The sequence below is a fragment of the Dermacentor silvarum genome, chromosome 2 (genome assembly GCF_013339745.2).
Source record: "Dermacentor silvarum isolate Dsil-2018 chromosome 2, BIME_Dsil_1.4, whole genome shotgun sequence".
NCBI lineage: Eukaryota > Metazoa > Arthropoda > Arachnida > Ixodida > Ixodidae > Dermacentor > Dermacentor silvarum.
The window spans coordinates 209,440,790-209,465,833 of record NC_051155.1 but is presented as its reverse complement, the minus strand read 5'-3'; the positions used below and the strand labels follow the sequence as shown (position 1 = coordinate 209,465,833).

General features: G+C 43.5%; 1 protein-coding gene across 2 annotated transcripts in view; it reads right to left on the bottom strand.

The window, feature by feature from the left end:
* The window catches only part of LOC119442513 (katanin p60 ATPase-containing subunit A-like 2), a 29,118-nt gene extending 8,746 nt beyond the window's left edge, over positions 1-20,372 (bottom strand). The window contains exons 1-14 of one of the 2 annotated variants that reach the window (XM_037707419.2): positions 20,197-20,372; positions 19,631-19,688; positions 19,498-19,568; positions 19,247-19,407; positions 19,106-19,145; positions 13,455-13,590; positions 12,749-12,805; positions 10,413-10,508; positions 7,677-7,775; positions 6,494-6,557; positions 3,131-3,249; positions 2,865-2,959; positions 2,570-2,677; positions 1,351-1,531 (exon numbers count right to left, since the gene is read on the bottom strand). In XM_037707419.2, coding sequence (XP_037563347.1) covers positions 1,351-1,531; positions 2,570-2,677; positions 2,865-2,959; positions 3,131-3,249; positions 6,494-6,557; positions 7,677-7,775; positions 10,413-10,508; positions 12,749-12,805; positions 13,455-13,590; positions 19,106-19,145; positions 19,247-19,407; positions 19,498-19,568; positions 19,631-19,684 — 1,281 coding nt within the window. In that variant the 5' untranslated portion in view covers positions 19,685-19,688; positions 20,197-20,372. Of the gene's footprint in view, positions 1-1,350; positions 1,532-2,569; positions 2,678-2,864; positions 2,960-3,130; positions 3,250-6,493; positions 6,558-7,676; positions 7,776-10,412; positions 10,509-12,748; positions 12,806-13,454; positions 13,591-19,105; positions 19,146-19,246; positions 19,408-19,497; positions 19,569-19,630; positions 19,689-19,768; positions 20,177-20,196 lie in introns of those variants that run through there. The other variant, XM_049662214.1, reaches the window with a different exon arrangement.
* Positions 20,373-25,044: the final 4,672 nt, after the last annotated feature.

Below are 25,044 nucleotides of genomic sequence, written 5' to 3'. Positions count from 1 at the left end.
CGAGACCTTTGGCGCCGCTCACGGACATACTGTGATATCGGATGTGAAGGAGGAGAACTATATTTTAGTTTTATAAGCAGTTCGCTTTTTTCCCGCGAGGTGATGATTTTTAAACGCGCTCCAAAGTTTCGCAATCGTCAAAGGAGCAAGATAAAATGGCCGCCTGCTATCGATGGCTTTAAATGCCACTTTCGAGACTTTCCACGCCACTCACGAACACACTGCGCCATCGGACGTGAAAGAGGAGAAGCTATATTTTTGTTTTCTAAGCAGTTCACTTTTTTTCCGTCAGGCGGTGATCTTTAAACACGCTCCAAAGTTTCGCAATCATCAAAGCAGAATGCAAAAATGTCCAGCTCCGGAAACGACGCGCGCGCTTCGGGAGATCGCAGATATTCCGCTGCCTTTGCGGCTGGTCTTATCGATACATCGGATAGCAGCGAGTCAGGGGACGCTGACTTTTCGTCGGACTTTGAGTCTGAAAGTTACAACGACGCAAACCAGCCCGGAACATCGGCAGCCGCAGCCCGGCATGCCCAACTGTAGTGTTTGCAGTTAAATTTTTGGAGCGGAATACCTGTTCAACGAAAAATTTAGATTTTTTCGGAGATAGTGGCTAATAGACGGCAATGTATTTTGTACATCTCATAATTTCCATAACATTTTTTTTTCGTAGTAGATACAAGCATGTCTTTACAAACTTTGCTCAATTTTATTGCACAATCTTGATTTTAACAATTTATATTTTTTATGACATATATCTCGTTAATTAAACTTTTATGCATGAAAAGTGCATTGATTTTACTTTTTGTTTATATATTACATTAAATACTGAGTGCAGTAGTTCCTTTAAAAAAAAACATCTACCGTAACATACAAAAAACACCTATTTTCCCTATGGTAGGGAAAGAGTTAAGGTTTCTTTTTGATCCGATATCCTTCTTGAGTAAGCTCAGTGCCCTGCTGGTGCAAGGAATACTGAACTACAGCACCAACGGCACAAACAAGACTGCACAGCAGCTGTAAATTGAACTTCCAAGGGAGAGAAATGTAAAGGCTATGGCTGCTCCGTTTATTTCTGTGAAGATGATGATGAATGAAAGCACGCTTTAGGCTTTAGGTTATTCTTTCAGTTTTATTAGTGTCCGTAAGCATCAACAGAACAAGGTTTTCGTGCTAATGCTTTCTTGGGGGCAGGCACCGTGCAATTTTCGACTAAGATGCCATTTTGAAGCAGGATGGGGCAAAAGGCTGCTCTTGGCACCATTTGGCGCATCTGTTCTATCTCTGCTATATGCAAACTGTGTCAAGCTTTCTAAATGAGATAGCAGAAGAAAGAAACAATCGCACCTCACTGACGAGGTTGTAGTCAATGTCAGCAGCCACGAAGCAACTCTCTCGGCGACCACCGCTCTTAGCACTCTGGCTGCCTTCAAGGAACTTGTGGAAAAGAAAGGTGCGGGCCTCCTTGCCTGGCAGAGGCACCAAGATACGTTTTTCCAGGCGTCGAAGAACAGCATGGTCCAGATCCCTGTTATTAGAGGCATCAAATTTGTTTTGTGGTAAAACGCAACATGCGAAACCTATGTCTGATGGGGTGGAACCACAAAAGGGCAGCAGTGAAAAGTTCAAAACTATACACTAGAAGACAATGACCATGTGCAACACTGACCTAAAATAATAAAGCCTCCGAAGAAGTGCGCCTATGGCATCACACTCTTTAATTATTTGCATTTCGAAATTCCAGTTACTTAAAATAAATATAAAAATCATTGTTGGCCAATCACAATTTCAATGCATTAAGTCACTTTAATTAAAATATGTACCGCAAAGATTTCTGTTAATTCAAATATTTTGGCTTTCCATGACAAAGAAACATGATGAAAATGGCTGATAAGAGCCTTGACAGGTAACGTGTGCCCATGTTTGATATTCAGGCTGCTGTGTATGTTGGCAGGTGTCACTAAAAAATTATGCCACCATGCTGGTTAGCACAGCTATGGGCTGTCCATCGGGCCCGCGACGCAGCAGAGAGGCTCGGCCTTTCTGTACTGACGTGGGAGCGGTCCGCTACGTGCTGACGCGCGTTCCGAGGGACCGTAATAAAGTTTTACCATACCATAACATGCTGGTTGCTGTAAATTCAATGAGGCTGTAGATTATATGCCCTCCCTTCCCTTATTTTTTGTCATATAACCATAAGTGAGTCGTCTGCAATTGTGTTCTCTGTCCCTTTACCTTTATGTGTGTTCATGCCTTGGTGCTTTGACCACAACTATGTTTTACATCAAGAAGCTGCCGATGTGCCAACATATTAAACATGTTCTGTCTAAGCAAGCAAGGTAACACTACAAAAACAATCATCTTGATTACTAATGCTGTCAGTGGTGCTCTATAGGGTGACATAAAGTTGAACTTCTGGTGCTGCAAACAAGAAAGTGAAATTATTTTCTGTAAAACCATTATAAAATGCAACCAAAAACTGATTTTCTCTCAGAATTTGCAACTAGCTTTATGCCATTTCCTTGCTGAATTGTCTCGGCGTTTCAACAAATGACCATCTGCTCACCATGGTGAATTAGAAGTGGCCAACACAAAGACATGATCCTTAGAGTTGCTGAGACCATCCATCTGTATCAGAAGCTCACTTTTCATGCGACGACTGGCCTCATTCTCACTGCAACATGAAAACACACAATCAGGCAAGTTTCAGAATTTACCTGGAAAGAAAGCCTAGCTGTACTTAATTCAGAAATCAAAATGCACAGGAAATGAATCCTCAGAACATGTCTGACAGGAAAGCTGAACCCCGCTCTCCATGCAGAAATGAATATTGAAACAGTTGCAATCAGTGACTGGGTTACCTGTTTCCTAGTGCACCTTTAGCCCCAACCAGTGCATCAAGCTCGTCCAGAAATATGGTCGCAGGCGAGTTGTGACGAGCCAGTTCGAACAGCACCTACATGTGAAGGAGTACCCTCAAGTTATGCAAAACTTATCCTCTGAATTAGCAGAACATAACTATCAAATACACTCCTTATGAGCACAATCAAGGTATCAAGCACATGCAAATTAGGAGGAGGATCTACGAGCACTGCATAATATGGCAATCGGAAAAAGGATGACTTACCCTGACTAGCTTTTCAGACTCGCCTCGCCATTTGCTGACTAGTGTTGAAGCGGTGATATTGAAGAATGTTGTCTTGCATTCTGTTGCAACGGCTTTTGCAAGGAGTGTCTTTCCAGTGCCTGAGGCAGAGAATTTATTAGTACAACTGTTTACTTGATGACAAGATTTACAACATTGTACCAGATCAGAGCTCTGCTCACTTTTGTACAATGCACACTATACAAGGTGTTTCTATTTATGTGCAACAACCTTTTTTTGAAGAAACTGTCATATCTAGGCCCCCTGCCGTTCTTACAGATAGGCTACATGGCTAGGTATACATTAGCAGCAAAAAGTTTTAGCGATAATTTTGATAATGAATTATAGCATCACATTAAAGGCAAGCTAGAGCTGCTCTAAAATTTAAAACACAGGTTTGTATTTATGGTGTACAACTCGCCACAATATAAGAGCTGAAATTACTACATGCCTGAAAAGAAGAAGAAAAAAAAAAACAAAGCAGGAATAATATGACTGCACCTGAAAGACTGCTAGCAAAAGACCAGAAGGCAGATAAAGCTCTTGAAGAAGAAAGCAATTAAGTTCAATTCTATATGAGATAACACCAGCTTAAGGCATGACATTTAATTAACAACGGGAGAAAGACCTCTTTCATGTTTGTAAACAAAGGTGGCACTGTTTAGGCAATGATCTCCAGGCTTCATGTCAGGTGCACAGTTTGTTAAAGCGCCCCTCACCAGGGCCTTTAGAAAATTTGGTTATAGTACACCAGAACTTGTAAAATTCCATTTTACATTTTACCACAGGAAGTTTTGAAATCGATAAATTATCAGTGGAAGTAGGACAAATTGAAATGTCGCGTTGCCACGCTGGCCAGGAGGCAAGCTTTACTGCCAACATAGACAATCACTTTGCCTCAACTAGCGTTTGCAAGCAACATTCCTTCCATGCCTTATCCTATACTGGAGACGAGGGACTGCGTCTTGTTTACATTATGAGCCCCGCCTCCTTTTTTTTTTTTCTTCTTCTTCTTTTCTTCCTTTTCTAACGCGATAGCGTTAAGGGCCCCGTGTCGCAGAAAATCCGGCGTCGGCGTGGATGTCTGCGTCCGTGGCAGAGAAAATCATCCCCAACCACCCCGACCGTGCAGGCCCTCCACGTGGTGCAAGATTCTGGTGAACAAAAATTGAATTTCTCACAGTGAAATCAGTCATAAAAATGGTAAAGTACGACTTAACCACAACCTACAGACATGATGGTGTCGATTGTAATTTGAATGTACGAGAAAATGTAATTCTGTTACGAAGAAACTCTCACACGAACCCCTTTTCCAGCATTTATACCATACCAACACCGGCACGCTCGGGTAGTTTACTTGCGAAAATGCTATCCAGATGGTGCCCGCATCCTCTGCAGGTCAAAGTGGGACCGCGCCTGCCTTTTGGACATGCGTGCGCGTCGGGGCAATAGCAAACAATTAATAAAATAATAAAAAAAGGTGCTAGGGCCTTCACATTTTAATATAAGACAACTTATATTGCACCTGGAAAAATGTCTTCCCAGCAATGCATTTCTGTTTAAAAGTGAAGCCAACTTTAAGGGGATTGGTGTAAGTTTGGTCTTCGTAAGCTGGCTTTCCCATATTTTGTTTTGCAGTGAAGCCCACTGAAAGAAAATGCGATGCGAACGGGGCCCGATAACGCTATCGCATTCCACTCTTAAAGGTGAAGCTTAAGCATCCTCCAATTTTTGCTGTGCGGCATACTACGAGTGGCGGCATTGTGCATTCTGCATTGGTATGATTTATCGAAGCCACATGCCATAAACGGTGATATTGTAGGCAGTGCGTTTATGCATGTGACCTTAATTTCCCGGCAGGAAGCAGGGCTCCCTTGAGACGAAGGGAGCACGGGCTTGTGTTTGAAGTCTCAGCTCTTCTCATGCCGTGCAGCAGTTTGATACCTGGCAGACACAATCATCAGTGCATAATCTAGGCACGTCGCTTCTCTGTTTAAAATGCCCAAATTAGCAAGGGGCTCTTTCAACCACAGTTTGCCGGTTCTGTGCATCTGGCTAACATCAACTTACTCTTCTGACAATGTGTATCAGGCTTTCATACCACTGTTCCTAGAATTGGACACAGTTCTGCCTAAGGAACTGTCCACCTTGTACCATTGTTGCTATGCTGAGGTCATGCCATGGCTAACAAAATCTGTCATGTTGCAAAGTAAGCGCAATATAACTAATAAATGTCCGAAATTACAAATGGCCACTAGCCTTACGTTCACTGCTGTGACTTTCAATCAAAGATTAAGTTTCTTTATTGTCGAAGCCTAGCTTCCTGTGGTGTCAATCTGTGACAGAGTGACACAGCTCAATAATGCTTGCCTTACAGAAAATTGGGCTTCGTAGAATAGCCTAGATGAGCAAGAAGACAGGAGGCGAGGAGACGAGTATAAAAAAGACAAGGCAAAAACTGGAACACTCCTGCCTGTGTCTCACTTTCTTCTTGTACTTCGTCTTCTTGAACTACTGCAGATCATGTGAATTGTCAGTGGCACTAACACTGACACCAGCACTGGCGTACTTCTGATTTTACATCACAAAAGAGATCTAAGTTCAAGTCATGCTGTGTGGTGTGTTTGACAAAGCATAAGCAGCACCCACATGGAACATATTTGGCAAATCTGTTCTGCGGAAGTCTGCAAGGTGAAGAAAGTTTCATAAAAGGAAGTAATTGTCATCCACCTGACAGTAGCATGAAGCAACCTGGCATATTTCTGCAGAACAAGATTGCCATATTCGGTGTCTCTATGCTCCGAGTTCTTCATTAAATGGCCTTGCTCTGTGATTCACTAGTCTCCTGGTGAGCTCAGATGGTACAGTAACCACCTGGAAAGGTGTTGGTCCTGGGTTCGATCTCCGGTCCAGGATAAATTTTTCTTGAAAGTGAAGCTTTCTCTCTGAGAAACCTGTATGGTCTTCCTTTGTAGCTTCATGCAACTGTTGGGTGTATTCCCTTTCATGGGACATATCTCTAATGCATATTCAGCATGGCATCTCCACATTGCACTATGTTATCACCATGCTGCGATTTCCATTCAATGGCATTCTGGGTGCACACTTTTAAAAATAATATAGTAGCTTGCACTATGTATGCATTTCAGCCATAAAAGCAGCACTGTTATCAAATGCTGTGAAATCACAAAATGTTTGCATTGACGGAGGGAAATGCCATGTTGAATATGTGTTCCATGCAGTTACAGCCTGTGAAGAGAAAACCATAATTTGTTTAATCTTAAAAATATTATAGTTTGTCCGAAAACAGGCACACAACACAGTGAAATGCGAGATAAAATCCACCTGGTGGTCCAAACAGCAGAAGTCCTTTCCATGGACCCATTATTCCAGAAAAGATGTCTGGATACTAAGCAGCGTGCAATGATAATAAATGCATCATTGAATAAGTGACTCACTACAGTCACAGTGGTTACAGTTCAAATGTACTCATCATCAAATGTTTGTGTTAGGCTCTTCAACTAACAATTCAACATTTGAAAACTACATAACAGTATGTTTTTCAGTAGTCACAGAATGAGGAACTGAAGAGTCAACAAAGGCTTCTAATAAGACTAAACCATGCTCTCCCTAAACGGTGTCACTATGCAACACTCCAGTCATAAAAAAACGATATCACTTTATACCGTGTCCTTGGATCATTAATACAAGATACAGTTCAGCTTCTGCAGGTATTGTGTTATAAACTATGAATGTCAATTTACTCATTGAGGTACCTTTGTGAAAACAAAAAGAATTTTCTTTTTCTTCTTCTCAGTGGTACTAACTGAGTGAGCGATTTTTAGTACATGCAAACGTTACACTTCCCACAAGAGTGACACTGCGGCACAATTTCAGCACCCTATGGTTTTTTTCATGCGAGCCACAACATAACCACACAATAGATTTTTGCAGTCTGCTCCACTGGCATCGACCTCCTCCATTGGAACATTAAAGCTATGCTTTTGTTCTCAGAAGTAGTGATGTCTGTTTCATCTTAGCTTTACATGGTAGCTTAAGATTGAGCGGCCAATGCGGCAACGGGGCCCTCCAACACTCTTAAGGAAAGTTACAAAACATCTTGAGTAGGAAAAAAAGGAATGACCTCATGAACAAAAATGAAATGTTGAATGACTCTAAGTACAGCCAAGATGCTACTTGAACAAGATTAACATTCCCTAATGTTGGTGGATGTATAATTCTCTGCTGAGATATTAAAGACACCATGATGTAATGACTTCAAGAAATGTTGCAGGATCCTTCCAATAAAACTTTGCTGAATACAGTCGAGCGCCCCTACAATGAAATGACCTGTATAACCAAGAAATAATTCTGTCCAGGTTCTATAGCGAGTGGTGCTGTGCACGACCTTCACAACGAAGTGACCTGTACAACAAATGATTTCGGAGGTCTCAAGCACTTCTTTATAAAGGCGTTCGACTGTACAGTTTGCGCTGCAAATACCACAGAAAACACATGCTCAACTGACCTTCATTGGGTAGATTAGAGCTTCTTTGATAAGCCGCTTTGCTGACTCAAGGCCAACAATGTCATTCCAGTGGACGTTTGGACTGTCCACATAGACATCCTGCAAAAAAAAAGGTCAGAACGCAAAACTGTGTCACTGCGTTCCAGTTCCGTGAAAACTTTGTTTCATAATTTTCTCGGTGTAGTCTTTTTTTGTCATCAGAAGTTCAATTTTAGGCAACAGTCAAGTGTAAGGGTGCATTCACACTGGCAAGCTCTGGGAAATATGACAGGAAGACAAGGCAAAGACAATTTTTATAATAGTTCTTTTGGCTGGGCAACACAATTGGGCCCTATGTGTTGAGGAAATTTGCAATTACAGTCCCACGCTGTGTGCACCGACTGTTTGAACCACGACAGCTATTGCGCTGTGTGATAAAGTGCAGAGCTATCTCATACATACCACAGGGGATCCAAATTTAAAAAAAAATTGTATCTCGCTTAAAACAAACATCAAAATGAGATAAGTATGAAATTGAAACACCAACAAATAGGCATATCTAATGCATTTTGTGGCATAATCTTGCATGGAGCACCTCATTACGAAAATCAGGGCTGAAAGTGCACGAAAACTGATATTTTGGCATGTTTGTCATGTTGTTTCAGAAAACCCATACAATGAAATGGCGCAAGAAAATGTCTGCTGTAAAGTTGAGTTTCAGGAAAGTCGAGCGAAATATGTACAATGAACAAATCAATAGTAGTTTTAACAGTAAAAATATCAATTTGGCAGATTTCTGTCAAAGTTTGGAACAGTTAAGAAACCTTCTGTGACCGAAGTTGCCAATAAGCACCATTACATATTGAAGATAAATCTTTGTAGTTCAGCAGGCGAAGTTGTGCAGCATTACACACTGAAATAGCTTTATTATTAATTTTCTCGCAGAACTGTATTTTCAGATATTTGAGCAAACTTTGAAAGCATGTCATGTGATACAAAACTTTTTTCAACAAAAGATATATCAGGGAATGACTGTGAGCAAGGCAGTAAAAAGTCCTGATTATAATAAAAAATATATATAACTGGCATGGTCAAGTTTGGTGTAGAACATTTGTAGAACACATGTAAGACATTTCGTGCAGAATGACTCCTTTTTACATTATAGCAATTGTGCAAATAGCCTCCACTTCATCATCATGCTTCATCTCACAAAGTGCATCACTTGTACTGGTGCTCAAGATGATTACGACTACCATGTGTTTGTTCACAGTGTACTCATACAGGTGTGCGCATATGAACTTGCATTTGTAGAAATAAATAGAACACTAGAGAAAAATCTAGATCATCAAACTTCCCTTGGTTATGGAAAATCAGATGTGAAAGCTAGTGCTTTAATTTTGCCATTTTTATGCCCCCTGTAAATGATTTTCATGTCAAATGCAAGGTATCATATTGTCAAGCGATACAAGCGTGAGAAATATTTTACACACATATATGTGTGCATGCATACCACAAACACACACATTCATACACACAGACATAAAACTGTAAGAACGCCTTCCTCCTGTACAAATGTACACACCACATAAACGAGCTCCTTTTAGAATGTGGCCAAGCAGTATATATAACATCTATTTTGCACAATGACAGCGAAGTAAGCTAAAATAAGTGATCTCAATGCAGCAAATGTGCAGGTGTAAGTATAGTGTATAAGCGCTAATGGCTCTTTGATTCTGAACATAAGGGGTGATCATTTTTAAGTTTTACAGAATTTAAAAAAATCGCCTCTGGCAGATAGCTTAACTGTAATCCTTGAGCTGGATTACTCGCCGTGGACATTACTCGGACGAGAAATCCAAACGCATAATTGACTAATTACCCCAAAATCACTAATTCATTATTTAATTAATTACTTTACAGCACATATTGCAATTTACGAATAGTAGTACATGAGTTTGCAAGGTGCATTCTCTTAAAATGAATTTTCAGGATGACACCAGTTTCGTGATATGCATTGCTAAGGTGTGCGATGAATTACATGGGCGCTACAGTTGCTTGTTACTTCTGAGCTTCGATGCACAAAAGAACATTTTTTAAAAACATAAGTGGAACAACAGTGCATTTTTACCACTAGTTTGATGGCACATATCTTGAAACTCGTGCGATCCTCAAAATTTGTCCCAAGTGGATATGCCTTGCAAACTAACCGGCTACTATTTGTAAATTGCAATATGTGCCGTAAAATAATTAATTAAAAGTTCTTTCAGAATTTCTTTAAAATTTAGTTGATTATGCATTTTGATTTCCCGTGTGAGTAATGTCCGCTGCTTCGAGCAATCCAGCTCAAGGACTACAATTATGCTATCTGCCACAGGTAATTGTTTAATAATTGAGTAAAACTTAATAATGATTACCCCGTATATTCTACTGCACATAAATGGCATTTATTACAAAAGAATTTACTGTTGGGCTAGTCGGTGCATGGTATTTAGAACAAAAACAGTGCAACAAACAAGACAAAAAGGGGACATAGACACAGTGCTGAGGACACTGTTGTGCACATGGTGCATGCAATGCCATATACCATGCTAAGGAAAGAAAGAAAGAAAGAAAAGAGACTAACAAAAGTATCGGCAGCATATATGTGCATAATGTAAAATCACAGCAAGTCTACCAAACCAATAATGAGCTCTGCTCTGCTACACGTTTTTAAGGGCAGTGCATTCAAGTTCTGGCATAACTTTTTTTTTTCTTTACCTTTGAGATGATGTCGACCAAGTTAAACCACTCACTCCCCAAAGTGGCACCCATGGCCTGCGGCAGCTTTAGCTGGGGCACTCCAGGTGTACAGATCTGCACAAGCACATCATCACACTTTCTGTACTAACTGTTGCATGAATATTCACATAGTTGGCATGATAGACAAAAAGATTCCTTCATTACATCACAATACAACCCTGCACACTATTTTCTGTTCTCTTTAGCACACCTTTAAGCTGCCATTTCTTTCATTTTGAAGGGCCGAAATTATATCAAGAACACTTATTATTTCATCGTGCCACATGATGTCAACTACTGTGCCAAAAACTACCATGTTGTGAAGTGCCACACCTCAGTGGCGCACCGACAGCGGGGGTTTCGGGGGTTGTAATCCCCCCCCTGAGGCCGACTTAACCCCCCCTCTTTTGTTTAACCCCTTTTCTTACCTTGCGCATTTGAGTACTGCAACTAAGATGTAAGATGCGCAATCGTCTGCACACTCACAAAAAGCGCATTTTTTGACAATTTCCCGTGAAGAAATTGAAATTAGTGCTATTTAGATGGTATTGGCAAACTGTCAACCACCCCCTGGCAAAGATCCTGGGTACGCTACTGCCACACCTTGGATTCAGTAAGTTATTGACTGCAACATAATGTAACATATTGTTCCATATTCTAACAGTGTTCCATACTATAATAGCAAAAGAGGCAATGATGAGAGAGCAGACAGCACAAGGGCTTGTGTCATCTGATTTTCTTCTCCTTGTTGCTCATACTGTTTTGACACACTAACTTTCAAGGTGCCAGTGACATGCCCTGTAGCAATGGTCGCAATGAGCTTGGTGCTTTTGGCATCAGCACGGTGTTCAAAGCCTGCGCCCCCCAATATGCAAAATGCACGAAACGGCTGCTTAGTTATTGATGGAACACACACACTAGACAGTGGGAATGCCACTCCCATTTATTAGCCAACCCAGAAACTACACAGAAGCCATGCAAGAAACTTTTAAGCTATTTCTAAATGGATCCTATATACTAAACCATGGCTACATGCTGACCTATGGTACAATGTTTTGCATCAGTGTTATAGTGTATGACTGGCTGAAAGCAAGCCAAGATATCTATTCCTTCCACAACCGAGATATATTTTGTCAGTGCCACCACTCTCCATGTTTTAGCTGTGACAGTGAAAAAGCAAGGAGAGAGAGAGAGGGGCAGGTTTTTTTATCACGCCTCACAAAATACTACCGAACTTGCATTATGTGATAAATTACAAAATCGTATTACTTTTGTAGTTTCAATTGACTTGGAAATGGCACCCAATATATTTCAAGAATATGGACTGGACTCATATGCAATAAATTATAATAAAGCCTGAACGATTTAAGTTTTTTTTGTCTTATTCATTTAAATGGCACCCAGCTAGGCATGTTACCGGCAATAGCAGACTTTCTACAGTATGAAAACTTAGGACATTCGTAGAGGATTATTTACAAGTTCACTAGGGCTGGACATTAATTAAAAATGTCCACCCAGTTAATCACATCCGTTTAATAGATTAATTTAGTAATCAGATTTGTAGATTTACGTATGTGACCTAGAAATCAAAACTGATAATTTTTATACATAAACTTTGTAGAAAAACCAATTTGAAGACAGTTGCCTTTATTATTATGTCAGTGAGACCTTGATTGATCGTGCGTACATCGATAATATCAAACACACTCGGATGAAATCAAAGCTAAAAAATTTAATTCTGAGGTTTTATGTGCCAAAACCATGATCTAATTATGACACACACCGCAGTGGGGGACTCCAGATTAATTTTCACCATCTGAGGTTAATTAACATGCACGTAAATAAATGTACAAGGGCATTTTTGCATTTCTTCCCCATCGAATGATGCTGCCATAGTTAGGATTGAACCCAAGACCCTCAGGCTCAGCAGCACAACACCACTGCCACTAAGCTACCGCGGCGGGTAGGAAATCGTAAGCCCAGCGTTAGACAATTTACTTGACCGCTTGTCTTGCTGGCTTGAAGTGGAGCACACGTGGATGCCTTTTGTCCCGACTCCTGAGAAAACACGCACGCAGGCACCATCTTAGTTGGAAAACTGAGTCTGTGGATGCCTCTTCGCCGTCGAACAAGCGAAGCGAGGACAGACAGTGGTGTTGGCGCTTGCCTGATTCTGCTAATGTGACCTCGGCCAATCAACCGTGATAAAGCAAAAATCACCCTCCGATTGTGATTAATCGGAGGGTTAATTTATCAATTGTACAGCCCTATAATGAACCAAAGCCGTTATGATCTATTGGCAATAGTTTGCTTACCTGTATTCCAAGGCGCCTGTCAATGGTGATGTTTTCTGGTCGAAAGGTGTTTTCAAGCTATGAAATGAATAGAAAATAGAAATCAGTGAAAGAGGAAAGGACTTTGGAATACATTATTGCTTCGCCTGCAAGTATCAAAGCAACAACCAATGAAATTTACATTGCTTCTGCACAGACTTATTTTCAGTGGAAAGCTTCTTATTCATTTTTAATAAATGAGTGTTAATACCATAAAACATCAGACATTAAACAGGTATGTTGGTAAGATGCTCAACATCTCAAAGAGAACATTGGCCATATTACAGGCGTGCAAAAAACTGTATGGTGTGTAACAGGAAGCTTTGGTAAACAATTAAAATAAAGAAAACAGATGCTTGCAGTAATAGAACAGTGCGAATTTCTGATGCCATCACTTACAGTGGTACCTGGACTGGTTTTTGACTGAAATACACGTGATAATATTACACAATAAGACTGGTTCAGAGCAACACTTGTATGTCACCATATTTCCACACTGAAGTTTTCCAAGTACTATTCTACTTTTAGTATATCTAAATACGTTTCTGTTCGATTGAGTCAAATTGTGGTACACATATGACACACATATAGGGTACCTATGTACGCAAGGAACAAGTGCTAGCATTCAGCTTTATAATGAACACACAAATCCAAACAGAACTCAAGCTAAATAGGGAGCATGGTTTACCTTTCCTTTAGAGAGCTGTGAATCAGATTTGTGCTTCTCGTCACTACTTGCTCGATGAAGGCCCCGTATCCGAAATGTGCTGCAAAAGGACCCACTTCCATTGCTAGATGTTTGAGTTGACTGTCCCTGTGTAGAACTGAAAGATTATAATGGACAACAGTACAGTGATGAGAATTCTGCATGTACACTGGTAGGGCTGGCAGAGTCCATACAGGTCAACATTGCGAACCAGCTTTTTTTATTATTCATAGCAGATTTGACAGACAGGTCGGCAAAGAAACGAGTGCTGTGTACTTTGTGAGTCACCTAGTGATCTTTTGCACTCCAGCATTTTAGTAGCAACCTGCTCTGTGCTGAAAGTTCATATGCACCCTATTTGTTAGTGACCGTTTGTGACCTAAATTTTAGCATGCTGTAAGCTCTACAATGACAAATATAATACTTAGCTAGACACTAATTGTTGTGTTTGCCTGTGTTCAGCTGTGTTCAGTTTGCGGGTTGGCAACCTCTCTACGATAGTACTAGTGTAGTCAACCTTGTGCGTGACGGGCGTAGGGTATATAAGGCCCTGACCGGAAATAAAAGCTCTCTTTGTTGTTTCGCCGTTACGACAGTAGTTTCGGGCTTGCCTTCGCCCGGTGTCTTTTTCTTCGCGCCATCTTGCATTGGTGCGAGATACAACATAAAATGGCGACGAGGTAAAACCGCGAGTTCTTCAAGATCGATGCACGCCTGCACTCATCGCCCAGAAGCTTCATCAAGCTCAAGGATGCGAGCTCGAGTTGCGTCGCCCACTCCAGCAGTCTCCGTCGTTCGCGACGCCACTCCGGCAAGTTAGGCTTCGCAGCGCTGCCGTGTCGCCCGCTACTCTTTTCACGCCTGCGCCTCACTCTACGCCGGTAAGCCATGGCTGCCTTATTCAACTGCAACCCGCCGCCTCCTCCGTTTCTTGCTACGCCGGGTCCTGCATCAGTACCGTGGAGACAATGGAAGCTTGCGTTTCTCAACTACTTGGAGGCTATCGGCGGCGAGGACCTCACGCAGCGACGCAGAAAAGCTATCCTACTGAATGCACTAGGCTTGGAGGGGCAGCGAATATATTACAGTTTGGCGCCACTTACTGCGTCGGAGCTCATCAACGTACATATGAAGACTGAGCCCGACTCGGATGTTTTCGACGAGGCAATTTCACTGCTTGACAAGCATTTCGCAACAAGCGTAAACGAGTTGATGGAGCGACACCGTTTTCGACAGCGTCGTCAGCTGCCGGGTGAGCCCTTCGAGGCTTATGCCGCTGCACTGCGTGAGCTAGCCGCAAGCTGTGATTTCGGTGATCAAATGGAGAAAGCCGTACGAGACCAGCTACTGGAGGGGTCGACATCGCAACAAATACGTGAGCGTCTGCTTTTTGAGGGAACAAGCCTTACGCTGAGCCGCGCTGTGGAGCTTGGCAAGCACATCGAACAGACTCGACATGAACTTAAGGAACTGTCAGCTGATTCAGTGGTGCAAAGAATAGTTGACAAGCCTGAACGTAGGAGTGCAAGTGGATTTTCGGCGTGCTACCGTTGCGGGTCAACCGAACATCGAGCGAATGCAAGAGAATGCCGTGCTAAGAAGGTGAAATGCCGAAACTGCAACAAAGTTGGACATTTTGCGTCTGTGTGCCGTTCAAGACGCCCAGGTGAGTCTCAGGGCAACACCGAAAGCAAGAACACGCCTGAAGCGACGAATGCTATCTCTGTTCTCAACCTCAGCACTGAAGGTATGCGAGGGAAAGGAATTTACATCGATGTCAATGTTAACAATACTACTCTGAGCCTCCTCATCGACACGGGATCGTCTGTCTCTCTGCTTAACGAAGCAAGCTTTCAAGAACATTTCTCTGGCTGTTCACTTACGGATGCTAAAGTGAGGCTGATCGACTACTCAAAGCAACGGATTGCAGTCAAGGGATGCTTTCTGGCGAACGTAGCCTACAAGCAGGTTCAAACCTCTGTTCTTTTTCACGTTGTCGAACGTGGTACATCGCTTTTGGGACTGGATGCCATACAGAATCTCCAACTTTGCATTGAAGGGGATACGCTGTCGTGTCTACAAACAGATTCACAGCCTTCATCGTTGCTGCCAGCCCACCTGCGTGGTGAATTTTCGCACCTGTTCTCTGGTAAACTTGGCCAGGTCAAGGGTTTTGTGCACGAAGTCAAAGTTCGTCCCTCGGTGAAGCCTGTAGCTGCCAAGCTACGACGGTTACCGCTTGCTCTCCGTGAACGTGTGTCTGCCGAATTGCGCCAACTGGAACTGTCGGGCATCATAGAACGAGTTGATGCGGCCGAATGGGTATCGGCGATCGTTGTTGTGCAGAAACCCAATGGGACGATACGCCTCTGCGTTGACCTTCGAGAAGTGAACAAGGCCATCATAGTGGATGGGTTCCCTCTCCCCCACACGGAAGAACTGCTGCACCACCTGGTAGGTGCAACTAGATTTTCAAAACTGGATTTGAAAGCTGCGTACCATCAGCTGGAACTGACACGTGAAAGTCGTGAACTAACAACATTTGTGACTCACGAAGGCCTTTTCAGATTTAGAAGAGTATGCTTTGGCCTTGCATCTGCACCTGCAGCTTTCCAGAAGTTGATGTCATCCATACTGAAAGGGTGCCAAGGGGTACTGTGTTACATAGATGATGTGGTAGTATGGGGAAAAACTGCCAGTGAACACGATGAGAACTTGCGAGAAGTTCTGAAACGGATCTCCAATGCAGGTCTCACACTGAATGAAAAATGTGTTTTTGATGTGGACCAAATATCCTTTTTGGGTCATGTAGTGAGTAGTGAGGGCATCGCACCCATGCACTCAAAAGTTGAAGCAGTCACCCAGGCAGCAGTGCCAAAAGATGCACCAGCGTTACGATCGTTTTTGGGACTCGCAGGATATTACGCCCGTTTCGTGCCACACTATGCGGACGTTGTAGAACCGCTCAGGAAACTATTGCGCAAACAGCAAGCGTTCGTATGGGACGAAGCCGCACAGCACAGCTTTGATGCAGTCAAAGCAGCGTTATCGTCATGCAGCGTGATCCACATGTTCGATCCAGAACTGCCGGTGGTTGTGACTACGGATGCCTCCAACACAGGACTGGGCGCTGTACTGCAGCAGCAAGCAGGGAAAGAGCTGCGAACGGTAGCTTTTGCATCCCGGTCATTGACGTCTGCCGAACGCAAGTATTCTGCGGGGGAAAAAGAGGCCCTCGCGTGTCTCTTCGCGTGTGAACACTGGCACGTCTACTTGTGGGGCCGGCGATTCCTTCTCCGAACTGATCATCAAGCGCTGGTGACATTGCTGTCGTCGGGAGGTGCTGGTAGAAGGCCACTACGAATTGCAAGATGGTCTGCCAGACTTTTGTATTATAACTTTGACATTGTGTACCAAAAAGGAAGTGATAACGTAGTGGCTGATGCCTTGTCCAGGCTAGCGGTGACCTCTGCAGCTGAGCCAGAGTTGGACGAAGAGGTGGTGTCCGTGGTACTGTCTTGTATCACCAAAGGGCAGCTTCAAGCAGCTACAGCCGAGAGTGAAACCTTACAGACTGTGATTAAATACATTGCTTCTGGATGGCCTGCCAAAAAGATTTTAGGCCCAGAAGTAAAGCCCTACCATGAGGTGAAGGAGGAACTCTCTGTGATAGACAACATAGTGTTCAGAGGGGACAGAATTGTTGTGCCTGAAACTTTGACATCCGAGTTGGTGGTGTTCGCACATGACACGCATCCAGGCATCACACGAACAAAGCAAAGACTTCGAGAGAAATTCTGGTGGCCACGAATGGATACGGAGGTGGAACACGCAGTCAGAAGTTGCCACACTTGCCAAGCAGCTGACAAGTCGGCAAAACCGACTAATGCACCCCTGCAGCCTGTTGCGTTCCCAGAGCTGCCATGGCAGAAGCTCGCCATTGATATTGTAGGCCCCCTCAACTTGCAGCAGGCAAGTCCGAGGTTTGTAATAACTCTAATAGACTACCATTCTAAGTGGCCAGAAGTTTACTTCGCAAATACAGTGACGTCTGAAGTTGTCATCGACTTTTTAACTAATGTTTTCAGCCGCGAAGGCTACCCAGAGGAAATAATTTCTGACAATGGACCCCAGTTTAAATCCCAGGTATTTGAAAATTTCCTGAAGGAGAGGGGAATCAAGCATGGTGTCTCGTCCGTATATTACCCCCAAGCCAACGGCTTGGTGGAAAGATTCAACAGAAGCCTAAAGGACTTCATTCAACTCTCTGTTTTGGAAGGCAGATGTGTCCAGTCGACTGTAGTGGAATATCTGGCCGTGTACAGAGCAACGCCGCATTCTACTACAGGAGTTTCCCCGTCTGTGTTACTTCACCGCCGCCAGCCCAGGACTCGCCTCGACATTGTGGGCTTGCCGTCCAAGGAGTTCTTCCAAGAGCCTGCATTGGCCATGCGCCGGCTGCGTGCCCGTGTTCAGGCAAAGCAGATGTCAATGAAGACTTACACAGACGAGAGGCGAGCGGCGAAGGCTCCGAAGTTCCGGGAAGGAGATTATGTGAGAGTTCGTACCCAAGCAGCGACGGGAAAGGCGGGACGATCCTACTCCAAGCCCCGACGAATAGTCAAGCAGCTAGGTCCAAACTCTTTCCGCTTGGAGGATGGGCGTACATGGAATGCGTCGAAGTTGGTGTCTGTTCCAGAGCAGTGTCAGATCGGGAGGAACCAGCAGTCGCCGAGCGCCCTGCCCACTGAGGAAGACCCCGACCCGTGTGGTGCAGACGACTCGCAACTGCCTCTGCAGGCAACCACGCCTACGAGATCACCGCCTTTATCAAGTTCATGTCAACCCCCTAACTGCCCTTCAGTGGTGACGTCAAGAGGACCCTCGACTAGGGACCGACGGCTTCCGTCACGGTTCCGGGACTTCTATGTGTGACTTCATTTTTTTTTTGCGAAGGGGATGATGTTGTGTTTGCCTGTGTTCAGCTGTGTTCAGTTTGCGGGTTGGCAACCTCTCTACGATAGTACTAGTGTAGTCAACCTTGTGCGTGACGGGCGTAGGGTATATAAGGCCCTGACCGGAAATAAAAGCTCTCTTTGTTGTTTCGCCGTTACGACAGTAGTTTCGGGCTTGCCTTCGCCCGGTGTCTTTTTCTTCGCGCCATCTTGCATTGGTGCGAGATACAACACTAATATAACAACCATTATTTTGCACAACTGAATTAAGTGACTTCAGCATTGCTGACAACACTGCACAAGACTGTGTTCAACTCGCGCTTCAGCTGCTGCAACCATAAGTTCTCGGAGTGTGCTATGTTGTTCCTAATTGGCTCATGTATTCAACATTTCAGCATACAAGGGCTGGTATAATGTAAAGATTCCCTTTGCTCAATTTGGTTCTTTTTTTTTTTTTTTTACCATTCACTGGTCATGACCGTCCAATTCTGGTGATAGCATAGGTGGAGCGTTGCTCCTACTACTGACGAAGTGTGAAAAAGAAAATAATTGGAATAGAACCGTTATATTATCCCTGGCTAAGAAGCACTGACGATTAACACATACAGTTGCGAGCCCCTTGGTGGGGAATGTGTGGGGTGGGATAACGGTCTGGGAAACAATGTTGCAATCACTTACTGTCCTCGTGATGACTTTGAATGTTTCTGTGTGCCACTCTCTGCATGAAAAATGTGGGAATCAATAAACGTTAGTGTCTCTGCTGCGCGAAACAAACAATGCACAGATAACACTTTTAATTGGAAGCACCATGCAACACACCTTCTAGTTTACGGGTGATATGTGGCTGTTTTCTGAACTTGACGAACTGGAATGTTTCATACTCTTGAAGTATTAGCTCCAGGTCAACATTATCACAGAGAAGATATTCGTCAAGTTTCAGTGTCGATTCAGTCTTGAGGCTTTCTGCAGTTGTCATCAGCCTTATAAACGGAGACAGAGGGTAAAACAATTTTTATGCGCCACCGAGCTAGTTAAAGTGAGAAGGCAAATAGTTAAGTAGAGCTCCTTACCCTTGGTGTTGAAGGTAGTGTAGGATCAAGACCAGGAGATTGCGCTTTCGAACGGCTGATTTCTGTTCTTCCTGCACGTTAAAAGCCTTCATCAACTCTAAGTACAGCTGCCAATTAAGAAATAAATACTTACAGTGTCGCCGATATGCCCGTCTACAAAGGATTTTGCTGTTTTTGATTCTGCCATTTTCCTGCGAAATTAAAACAAGAGTGACGCGAGGCCACCAGCATGTACACGCCGAAAACAAATTTTGCAGTTGCCTTCACAAACCTCATAGTATAGGAAAATTTCACCGTCCTAGGCTCCATAATAGAACTAAGCGGCGCGAACGGCATGTCTTCGTAAAGCGGTCACGGCGCGACTGCTGTCAGCTCGAACGACTGCGTAGTGAAACTGGCTGACGTGCCGACCTGCGCCGTTTTCTTGCTCATTTTTGTAAGCTTCTAAACTGTATAAGGGGCAGAGATGTTATTACTGTGCGTGAGAGACACTGGCGTGCAGGTCACCGACGCTCGTCCGCGGAATTATAAATAGAACAATTGATCGCAAGAGCGTGAGAGCAGTATTATCGCCCGCACGAACGCCTTTGACAGCGCTGACCAGTGCCGAGCGGCAAAGCCGCAGCGCACATACCTGTGTTCGGAGAAAAAAAAAAATGTGACGCCGCACTGGCGGCTTTTAATAACATGGCGTAATACCTGTTAGCAGCTGATCAGCAGCCTCTTTCAGATGATCAGCAGACCGTCGTCATCGCAGAAATGCTTACTCTACGGCACAGCTGATCGCTCCGCATCAACGCCATGACAAACAAGGTGCACTGCGTGCAGCCGAACGCGCAGGATTATTTTTGACCAAATGCCCGTAAGCCCATCAGTTGCAGTCGTCGCGTTTAAATAGTTAAGAAACCGGTACCTAGATGGCAGAGCTCAACACACTCATCGAAGAATTACAAAGCAATCTATGATAAATAAGAAATTACTATTTTAGTTACTTTAAGAGGAAAAAAACAAAGTCTTTTGGTGCCTACTCACTATTGAAATTTTAACTTTGCCGAGCATGATCTCGTGCACCTCGTGTACGGTGGCATTAGTGGCATCGTGTGCTGCGGTATGGCGGGAATTTCAACTTATAAACGTCGCGCTCTTGGCGTTTATAATTTTTTTTGCCAGGGAGAGCATATTCGCCGACCGACTACAAGGGGAGGGGGGCTTACCCCCACCTTAAGTGTCATTACCAGAGTTCTGTTACCCACATAATTTCAGGTTTCTCTTGAGTTGCCTCTGCCTTTTCACTTAAAATTTATTGTGGCTAAGTTATCTTACTGCATCGTTGTTGGCGCGGACTTGCACGGCTTTTAATTCATAATATCGCTTTATTTCTGGGAATTCCTGACAACATCTTGTATTAGGGATGGAAACATCGCCACTTGCATAAGGAGGTCATAAATATATTTAATTGACTCAGTAATCGCAATGAGGCAAACCGGATTCACTCGATATCAGAATCAACAGAAGGCATGCGCTGCAGCGCCTGTACTCTGACTCACAGTTAAAGAAAAAAAAAAAAAAAAAAAAAGGAGGGAAGAAAGCTCGAGAGAGAGAGAGAGAGAGAGAGAGAGAGAGAGACGTCAGTTTCTTGGTGATGCGAGGGGACTCGTGCTGTGAACTTGAACTTTCTCCTACTACGAGGTCTTGTACATATTCATATATAGCCGTCACCTCAATGAACAATTCCTCGAGGTCACACGAAGTATCTTCCAAGTGCAGCTGTTGTTAAAGGTTATATATATATATATATATATATATATGGGTGGGATTCGGAAGGCTGGTCGCCCCCCCCCCCCCCCCCCCCCCCCGGACAATGAAAACTGTCCGCCTACGAGGGAGAGAGAAGTGTTACCGCATATAATTATGAAAGTTTGATTTTTGAGTTAATTCGCTTCCAAGGTCAGCCTATTTCATCAATGCTTCTGACTTTGACCTGCTTTCATCGCAGTCGAAAGAGGGCATGTGGCCTAGTAACGTTGACGTGGGCCATGGCCTATAGCGTATGTTGCGTTTTACGGCTGAGCTAGCACGTACTATCCGTAGGGAAAGAATTCCTGTCGCTTTTCTTCAATGCTTAGGTAAATTGCTGACCCGAATGAATAAAACACGAAGTGTGGCAGAAACCATCGAAGGTTATTGTCAAAGTCAGCCATATATATGGAGCAGGTCATAAGAAATCCATATCACCATGCCGTCCGTGAATCACGAAACATTATGGGCACATCAGCAGACACAAGAAGTGGCAATCTCGTAGCCAACCACGATTCCAAATGATAACGCGATTTAGTATGTCTTTTTGTAATCACAACGCATATCATTTGAAACTCCCTATCAACCCACGTTATCCTTAGTATCCTGGCTTCAACTTTGTTGCAATGCCTGTCCATCAAGCAGCCACGCTCAGTCTGTCTTCTACGCGGTCTGTCTTCTATGGCCGTCTCCACGTGCACCGGAGCCCTTCAGCGACAACGCCATTCAACGCGCGCGCACCATTATATTTTACAGCGAAGCTAGTCCCTAATGGTCGTGTCTGTGGTCAAAAATAACCTCTTCCGTGGGCCGATCCCGGATGTAGTGCAATCCTAGGCTAAAATTGAAGCGAGAGGTGTGCTTATCCTCACTAATCACACATACGGTGCATACCACAGGTTGTTTCGATAAAGAAAAGCATAAAACACGTCTTGAGCGCCATGAGATTGCTGTTCACTATGAAGTCGCGAAGGGCACTGACGGCACGCGTCTGCTTGTCAGGGAACAGACCGCGGTCCAAGCATTTGGTCACTCGTAGAGGGCGTTCGTCAGTGAGATTCAAACAGTCATGTAGGCGATCCCGCTATAGGTCATATCGTGGGCGTCTATAAGTACACGCTCCTCTACGCGTCAGAGCTGTCGCAGAAACTACAGCCTGGTGATGTCCTTGTTGAGAACATCCGCTGAGTATCGGCGTCTGATAAGGTAAATTCAATGGGGGTCAGCGCACTTAATTAATGGGTGTGCTGCGGTAGCCAATTATGTAATTATGTCAGCTACCTCATTCCCTGCAATACCAACGCGGCTCGGCAGCCATTGAATGTCACCGTTTGTTTTAAACGCTCGTTAGTTAATTAGCTAACGATTTAAAAAAGTGTGCTTGCTCTCTTGTTACTAAGTTAGAGGACTTGACAATTTCCGCGTCCCACGATTTTTGCGAAAGGCCTGCAGTTCGCAGAAAAAAAAAAAAAAAAAAAACTGCGTTCGCGATCGATCCTAGGGACCACCACTTTACTAGTATTACATCTCGCCCATCCCACCAAGCGCGTCCGAGGTCTCTGGGCGACATAGAATATCAAACGCTTTTCTTTTTCTTTCTGGGGTTTTGACGTGCCAAAACCAGTTCTGATTATGAGGCACGCCGTAGTGGAGGGCTCCGGTTAATTTTGACCACCTTAAAATGACACTAAATAGAAACACTACATAAGCTTAGACCTATAAGGTATTCTCTCAATATTCTATCTTAGTTAACTTAGCGTTAACATAGGTTGATTATTAGAAGAAAACAAAAATGAAGGTCGAAGTTTAGCCCGGCCACGGCGGCCGCATTTCGATGGGGGCGGAATGCAGAAAACAGCCGTGTGCTTAGGTTTAGGTGCACGTTAAAGAATCCCAGGGGGCCCAAATTAATCCGGAGTCTCCCACTACGGCGTGCCTCATAATCAGATGGTGGTTTTGGCACGTAAAACCGCATAATTAAAATTTTTAAAGTTTATATTTTTTTAAATTCCGCGCCGAAGCCGGTACGTCAGTGCATCATCACGAATTTCACAGTATACTTTGGCATTTGTGTCGTCGTGGCTCAGTACAAGCTCATGAAACTTGCTAAGTTCAGTCTTTGGCTTTTTTAGATAACATTGTAGTCCACCTTTACCGAAAAAAAAAATTAACTGGGCTCGAGCAGACGTCGTCAACATTCATGACGTCACGGCAGGCCGGCGCGAGAACTTTAAATGCGTCGTCGCACTCGTACTTCATTTTTGCGTCTTTATCTGGCTTGCCAGGCCTTTTTTCACTGCAATAGTGACTTCTTTGAAATTGTGGGTAGTTCTAATACAGCATAAATAGTGTTTCTTTCAACCCTTTCTCTACCGCCCACGAGTGTAATCGTCACCGGAATTCGCACCAGTATAGTTGATAACAAGTGTAGTCGTCATGAGGCCGTGCTACTGTAATCCTCTGGAAAATTCTGTACATTCGTCGTTGTTTCCGGCGGTGTAAAAAAAAAAAAAAAAAATAATTGAATAGCGTCCTGTGAATTTTTAAAGTGGGCTTCTCCCCATAATGATGCTTGTTGTGGAGAAGTAAACTTTACAAAACGTTCGCGTGCATGTGTCAACGTGCACGCGAACGTTTACGCATATACGCATTGCGTAAACATGAGCGACGCCTGTAAAGTCAGAACCTACTTCACCGCTTTTTGGTGTGTAGTTATTGTGTTGACGAATCACGTCTTTTCGTTGCGTTTTATTTATTGGCCCATCGTGTACAATTGCGTTTTGTTTTCTGTTGTTTAGCGCTCACGGCGGATTGCCGCATATGCGTACTGCTGTAATGTACTGCTTGTAATAACAGGTCTGTCTGGTTGGCGCACCGAGACAATAATGCTTGTCGCTGGGGAAAGTAGGGTGACTAATTGGTGTGCACTTACTTGTCATGATCGATAAGAAAGAGGGGCACCGAGGTGCTCGATTTTTTTTTATGCAGGGTGTTTCACTTAACTTTAGCCAAACATTAAAAATACGCAAATGCTACGTAGCTGGACAGAACCAAGATAATGTTTGCCGTCGCTTGGAGATACTCAGATTATTTTTTTGCATTCCGCCTAATTAGATAATTAGCCTTTAATAATTAATCAACTTCACAATTATTATCATTAGATGAAAAGTGTCAATGAGAAAATTGTAGAGTGGCATGAGAAACTCCCGATAAAGCTTTCTGTTGCTCAATACGTGCTACATAAAAGTGTTCTTCTGAGCGTGAAAGATGCCCGCGAATACACGCAAAGTGGTTCGAACGGCCGGTCGCGCGAAAATTTTGCGTGTATTCGCGGGCATCTTTCAAGCTCGGAAGAACACTTTTATGTAGCACGTATTGAGCAACAAAAAAGCTTTATCGGGAGTTTCTCATGCCACTCTACAATTTTCTCATTGACACTTTTCATCTAATTATAATAATTGTGAAGTTGATTAATTATTAAAGGCTAATTATCTAATTAGGCGGAATGCAAAAAATAATCTGAGTATCTCCAAGCGACGGCAAACATTATCTTGGTTCTGTACAGCTACGTAGCATTCGCGTATTTTTAATGTTTGGCTAAAGTTAAGTTCACATCGCTGTATACTAACAGCGATTTGAAGCCAATATACATCGAAGCCAAGAAAAAGTTGCCGCAGTTTCACCTGAAAGGCGAAGCATCAATTGCGATAGCAAATTTGAAGAGAGCTATACGGAGTAATGATAGCAGCT